At 34.3% G+C, this 6,208-nt stretch overlaps 1 protein-coding gene across 1 annotated transcript; it reads right to left on the bottom strand.

The window, feature by feature from the left end:
• Positions 1–600: 600 nt before the first annotated feature.
• LOC102958768 (protein SDA1 homolog) lies at positions 601–2,662 on the bottom strand. The gene is given in 2 exon segments (XM_015541927.2): positions 601–1,893; positions 1,895–2,662. Coding segments are annotated over 2 exon segments (2,061 nt in total).
• Between the last annotated feature and the right edge of the window lie 3,546 nt (positions 2,663–6,208).

Genomic DNA, 6,208 nt, shown 5'->3' with positions numbered 1-6,208 from the left:
TTTTTGTTTTGTTTTGCTTTCAGTTTCAAAGTCTAAGTCAAAAATAACATCGAGCTTACTACTTAATCCCTTGAATTTTTTCAAGAAGAAACAATGACTACCTTAAACTTGGAAAAATAAAGAAATTTTTTACTGATGAGGCTTTCAAAGATACAGCAAAAGTATTCATATGAAGTATCTCATTGGATTCCCACAAAATATGGTGAATTGGGCATATATTACTCCCATGGACCACTTCCATAGATAAAATTGCTTAAAAATATTATAAAATCAGGGAATGACAACAATGCTAATCCTGCTCATTCCTTGTCAAATTACACTGTTTTATTTATGGATCCAAAAAGGATATAAAGAGATAAACTTAAACCAAATTTACAACTTATAAATGATTTAGGAACTAAAGAAGCATTCATATAAGATTTTGATACGCTTCAAATTATCCTCATAGCAATTGAAAGATTAGATATTTTCTTTTTTTTTTTTTTTTTTTTTTTTTTTTTTACTTTGGTACTTTTTAATGTAAACAATCATTCTTGATTAATTTTCAAAATAACGATACAAATGTAGCATTTTTCTTGTAATGGAAAACTTGTTTGGAGGTTACTTCATTCTTTTTCTCTTTTTCAAATGTGCATCTCGTAGTGCCAGCTGCTTTTCTCAGAAGGAACGCTTGTTCTTTGACCAGACATTATGGCTATACTGCACCATCATGAAGTTCTTCTGTTTTTTCTTCTCTTTATTTGTGGAACTAGAAAATGGGTTCATTTTGGTTTTCTTCCTCACAAATTCTTTTCGGTCTGTCTTCCCAGCCATTGTCGTTGCTAGTTTTGTCTCCTTGTCAGACTTTGGTATTTTATGAAGGCGTTCAATGTCCCAAAGAGAAAGTAACTCACCCCTGGGCTCCTCATCACTATCTACTTCAATGTGTTTCCTCTTTTGGGCCTTCCCTGGTGCAGCGTCAAGTTCTTTCCTCATTTGGGCCATGCGGATTTTCTGGAAGTCTTCCTGAGTTAAAACTCGTCTAGTGCTAATGGCCGTAGCTTTGGCTCTCCGCTCGTCCATGGGCATGCTGTTGAGCTTCTTGGAGATTTCTTGCTGTTCTTCATCAGAAGAGTGGTGCACATCAACCCACTCACCATCAGCATCTGCCTCCCCACTGAGACTGGTGGTCTCCCACCCATCTTCATCGTTTTCAGCATTCTCTTCTTTTTCAACTTCTAGAACTTCTGCTCCTGGAATGTAATCTTTAGCATCCAATTCTCCATATTCTTTCACTATTGCTTCTATGGAGGCCTCTGTAGGCTTACCCCGGAATTTCTTTTGCAACATCTGAAGATTCAGTGTTCGGAAGAGCTGAATCAAAGTTCTAGCAGACAACATCACATTCTTATCTTTGTGTGTTTTATACTGAGCCAGGTCTTGGAGAAGTTCTTCAGTCATGGCTAGAGGACATCGAGCTGTTATCTCTTTTATAGCATTGATTCCTACTGTCATGACCTCCCCAGGGTTCTTGTCGGTGACAAAATTGTTGGCCACAGTCATGAGCAATGACTGAATGATCTCTGGGGGTACTAAGTGATGAGATGCTTGGGCAGCAAACAGAAGAATCTTTGTTACCTCTCTTTGGTGGGGCTGCAGAAATCTTTGCACAAAGGGATAGAAGTTGAAGAGAAAAAGCTTGTGAATTCCCACCAATCTGGAGATAAGGTTCATGAGCATCATTTTCACCTCAAACCTCTCCTTAGAGCTCTCTAGCTGCGTTAGTAGTTTTTCTGCAAAACCTTGGGGATCGTGAATCAAATGAATAGCTGAAAAGTTAAACATCTCTGGTTTTTTCTTCTTTTTTTGTTTCTTAATAACTTTCATAAGCTTTTCCAACTTTTTCTTGTTTTTTGGAACTTTTTTTCCCTGTGTCATATTGCACTAGCAGATCTCTTGCTGTTGGTCCTTCATCCTCAGACTCTGAGTCGCTGTTTTGTTTCTCTTCTTCATCTTTTCCAAGGAAAAATGTCAAAGCAGCAACTAATATCTTAGTGACCTTAGAGAAACACACGGTTATCGCATTGACAGTTTTGGCATCATTTCAGATGTTTCTTCTGTAGAGTTCAATCATCACATCCAAAGATATCTTGGCTGCAGTTGCATTGCTATCTCTTAACATGGTATACATTAAATTCTGCAACACTATGTTCACTTTATTGTTCTTGTGTTTTGCATTTATATTCTTGATATCAGTGACAATATGTGTGTATAAAGTCTTTTGCAGAAGCTTATCATGGCAACGCAGAAGTTCAAAGAAGAGTTCTAGCAAACTTGATGGATTGATGAGATTCTTGTTTCTCAGCAAGATCAAAGCTTTGCAAAATGTCATTCGAAGATCTGGATCCAAGACAGTGTGATTGTAGGAAAGAAGATCTTTCAGCTCTTGAGGAAATTTACTTAAATGTTCTGGATAGCAGTGACCAATCTGTGTCATAAACATCACCAGCTCTGCCAATTCTTTGCTGGGTTTATTTGGTTGTAATTTGAAAATCTCCACATTGGATTTGTAGTGATTATACTGCTGTAGAAACTCCTCGATGTAGGCCGGCGGATCCCACTTGATCAGATTCTGTAACTGCGGCAAGTTGCTGGGCAGCTTGTTATTGTTTCTGTTTTACATGCTGGCCACTGACTGGATCCGCCAGGAGCAGTGTTAAGAAACCTCACACCGCCTGCCACCACCAACCGAATCAGCTACAGGTAGGAATCCTGCTTCTGAGTATGACCGGAAATCTAGATATTTTCAATTAAATGGTTGTCTGTGAAAGAATCTAGGAGCACATGGGCCTAGGTTCTACTATGAGTTCTGTGACCTTAGAGAAATTTATTATTTCATTTCTTCATTTGAAAAATGGGTGTAACAGTACCAACCTCAATTAACTATTCTGAAAATTAAATGACAAAGTAAGCGCAGATGAAAACACTTAGGATTATTCTTAAAAGATATTGGAGTCTCAATTCAATATTAGTTCTTCCTTCTGCCACTTCCATGAAAAATAAAAGCTATACAAATGTTAGTTAACTAAACCTTTTAGGGTTTGATGATTTTGAGAACATCTCTGATCATAGTAAGTTGTGAAATTTTTAATAGTTACAGAAATTATGGGTCATTAATCATGAATTACCATTATGAAGAATACAAATTCTTACAAATAGTCAATTTTATAGTATTTTTTTAAATAATGGGCTAACACCTGGGGCTTATTATCATACCATTGTCTGATGAGTTAATTTGGTTTATGGCCCAGATTCCCATGATGAACTTAAAGCATGTGTTCATATGCCAATAAAATTTAAATTGTTGGAGCGCCTGGGTGGTTCAACCGGTAAACGTCCAACTTCAGCTCAGGTCATGATCTCGTGGTCTGTGAGTTTGAGCCCTGCGTCAGGCTCTGTGCTGACAGCTCAGAGCCTGGAGTCTGTTTTGGATTCTGTGTCTCCCTCTCTCTTTGACCCTCCCCCGTTCATGCTCTGTCTCTCTCAGTCTCAAAAATAAATAAACATTAAATATATATATTTATATATATAATATATATATTTTATTACATTTTATTTATAATATATATAAATTTATAATATATATAAAATATATATATTTATATATATTTAGATATATATATATATAAATTGTCTTGTGCTAATGCAATAAAGCACACTCAAAAGATTTGAGATACACTTGAAATATAATAAAATTATTTCTAATAACTCTCTAAACTTAGATTAAACTCAAATATGTAAATACATGACTGGTATCATAATTAATATTAGCACACAGGAAGTAATAGCTTCTGTGAATAAAAAAATAATTTACCACTCAATTTTACATATATTAATGAAATAAATATTCATATGTTTTTCACAATGGAAAATATTTCTGCATCTAATTCTAGCAGTAAATATATAATGACTTTATTTTTCAAATTTCTCTTTGATTTTACTTTAAAAAATGATAAATAAGAACATTTCCTTACTTTGTAAAGCTTTGATACTGTGTATGCCAGGAAGCTGGATAGAAAGAAGAAAGCTAGAAATTCCTGGGAAAATGATAAATTTTTAGAGAATCAAAATTACAAATATAATAAAGTTCAAATACATCATAAAAGGACAAAATATATCTGCAAATTGATGTTGAATATGATTTTTTGCTATGGTCTGGAAAGAAAAATAAATTAAGATCATAAATCTATACCTATAAGGTTGATTGAAATTTTGTGCAATGTGGGCCTGGGAGTTTGGTTTTTACTCTATGTACGTAGCCTTATTATAAACCTGAACTAAATTCAGAAAGCAAATGAATTAATGAATTATACTGGGCTATACATATGATACTGTTTTTTCATAGATTTTTTTCCCTAGAAATAATTTCTTCACCTGATTTTTATTCCTCTGTAATTTATGTTAAATTAAGAAGAGTAAATCAATCATTGCAGACTTGGAAATCAGCACAAGTTTATACATTCTTTGTAAAACAATTTCAATAACTAGTATCACCTATTTTCATCCCATTCCAACAAACTCACTTATATATAACAGTAATGGGTTCTTTTTTAATTTTTTTAAAAAAATATTTTTTTTAATTTATTTAATTTTGAGAGAGAGAGACAGAGAGAGAGAGAGAGAGAGAGAGAGAGCATGGATGGGGGAGGGGCAGAGAGAGAGAAACACAGAATCTAAAGTAGGATCCAGGCTCTGAGCTGTCAGCACAGGGCTCCAGGCGGGGCTCCAACCCACGAACTGTAGGATCATGACCTGAGCTGAAGTCAGACGCTAAACTGACTGAGCCACTCAGGCTCCCCAGTAATAGTTTCTTATAAGAATTATCTTCAGTTTCCTTCAATAATTAACAGTTTTGAAAAATATTGTGCCCACTGTAGTAACTTTAATCATATGGAATCTAAATTCCAAAATGTAAATCAATTCATATTAGCTAAAATAAGCAGATTTATTAAGAAATAGGGGAGGGCACATTCATTACCTCTGTGTTACAAAGGGAATAAGAATGATATGATGAGCACTTGAGAAAGAAGGATGGAAACATGGTTTTATCTCTGTGACATCATGTTGGTGGTGGCTTTCATTGGAATTGAATGCAGACTAAGGTAGAATGTAGTGTATGATAGTTAAAGTGGAAGTGTTCAGAATACAGTTTACACTTTTAAAATTATTTGTATGATTATATTTCTTAAGATATAATTCACACACTATAAAATTTGCCTTTTAAAATGTACATTTTTATTTTTTTAGCATATGCAGAGCTGTGCTATTATCAGCACTATCAAACATCCTCTTTTGGTTATTTTTCAGAATGCTTAGAGTTATTTACCCAGGCTTTTCCTAACTTTTTACAAATTTTAATATACATTATCTTTAGAAACCCTTACTTTAATAGCCATCTGATAGGAGATTTATTGAGACCAACACTATACAATCTTAAGAATGAAATCCCATACATCTTTACATCTTCCCATACAGTTAATGGAAAAGAACATAGATTTGCATATTTGCACTGTATTATACTGTACTAGTAAAGTAAAAATAAAAATATTGTCAACACACATACATGTATCTCAACAATTGATGATATTTCATTTCTAACCATAAATAATAAATACTTAATTACCACATAGGTGTATTTCCCCCAGCTTGGAATACAGATCATGCTATATTTGAAATCATTTCTGAATCATTTATCATAACAAATCATAAAGAAACATTGTCTTTCGAAGTACTGATTCTTTCCTCTTTAGAGGTGTGTGTGTGTGTGTGTGTGTGTGTGTGTGTTTCAAGTTTTTATTTAAATTTTAGTTAACAAAAAGTACAAAATTGGTTTCAGGAGTAGAATTCAGTGATTCATCACTTATAACACCCAGCGCTCATCACAAGCGCCACCCCCCCATACCCATTACTGATTCAGCCTATCCCCTGCACAATTCCCCTCTAGCAACCCTGCTTGTTTTATATAGTCAAGAGTCTCTTATGGTTTGCCTCCCTCTCTTTTATTTTCTTCCACGATGTTCATCTTTTTGCTTCTTAAATCCACATATGAATGAAATCATATGGTATTTTGTCTTTTTCTGACTAATTTCACTTAGCACAATATACTCTAGCTCCATCCACATCATTGCAACTGGCAAGATTTCATACTTTTTGATGGCTGAGTAATATT

The sequence above is a fragment of the Panthera tigris genome, chromosome X (genome assembly GCF_018350195.1).
Source record: "Panthera tigris isolate Pti1 chromosome X, P.tigris_Pti1_mat1.1, whole genome shotgun sequence".
NCBI lineage: Eukaryota > Metazoa > Chordata > Mammalia > Carnivora > Felidae > Panthera > Panthera tigris.
The sequence above is the reverse complement of the archived record's forward strand: the minus strand, read 5'-3'. Positions and strand labels throughout refer to the sequence as shown.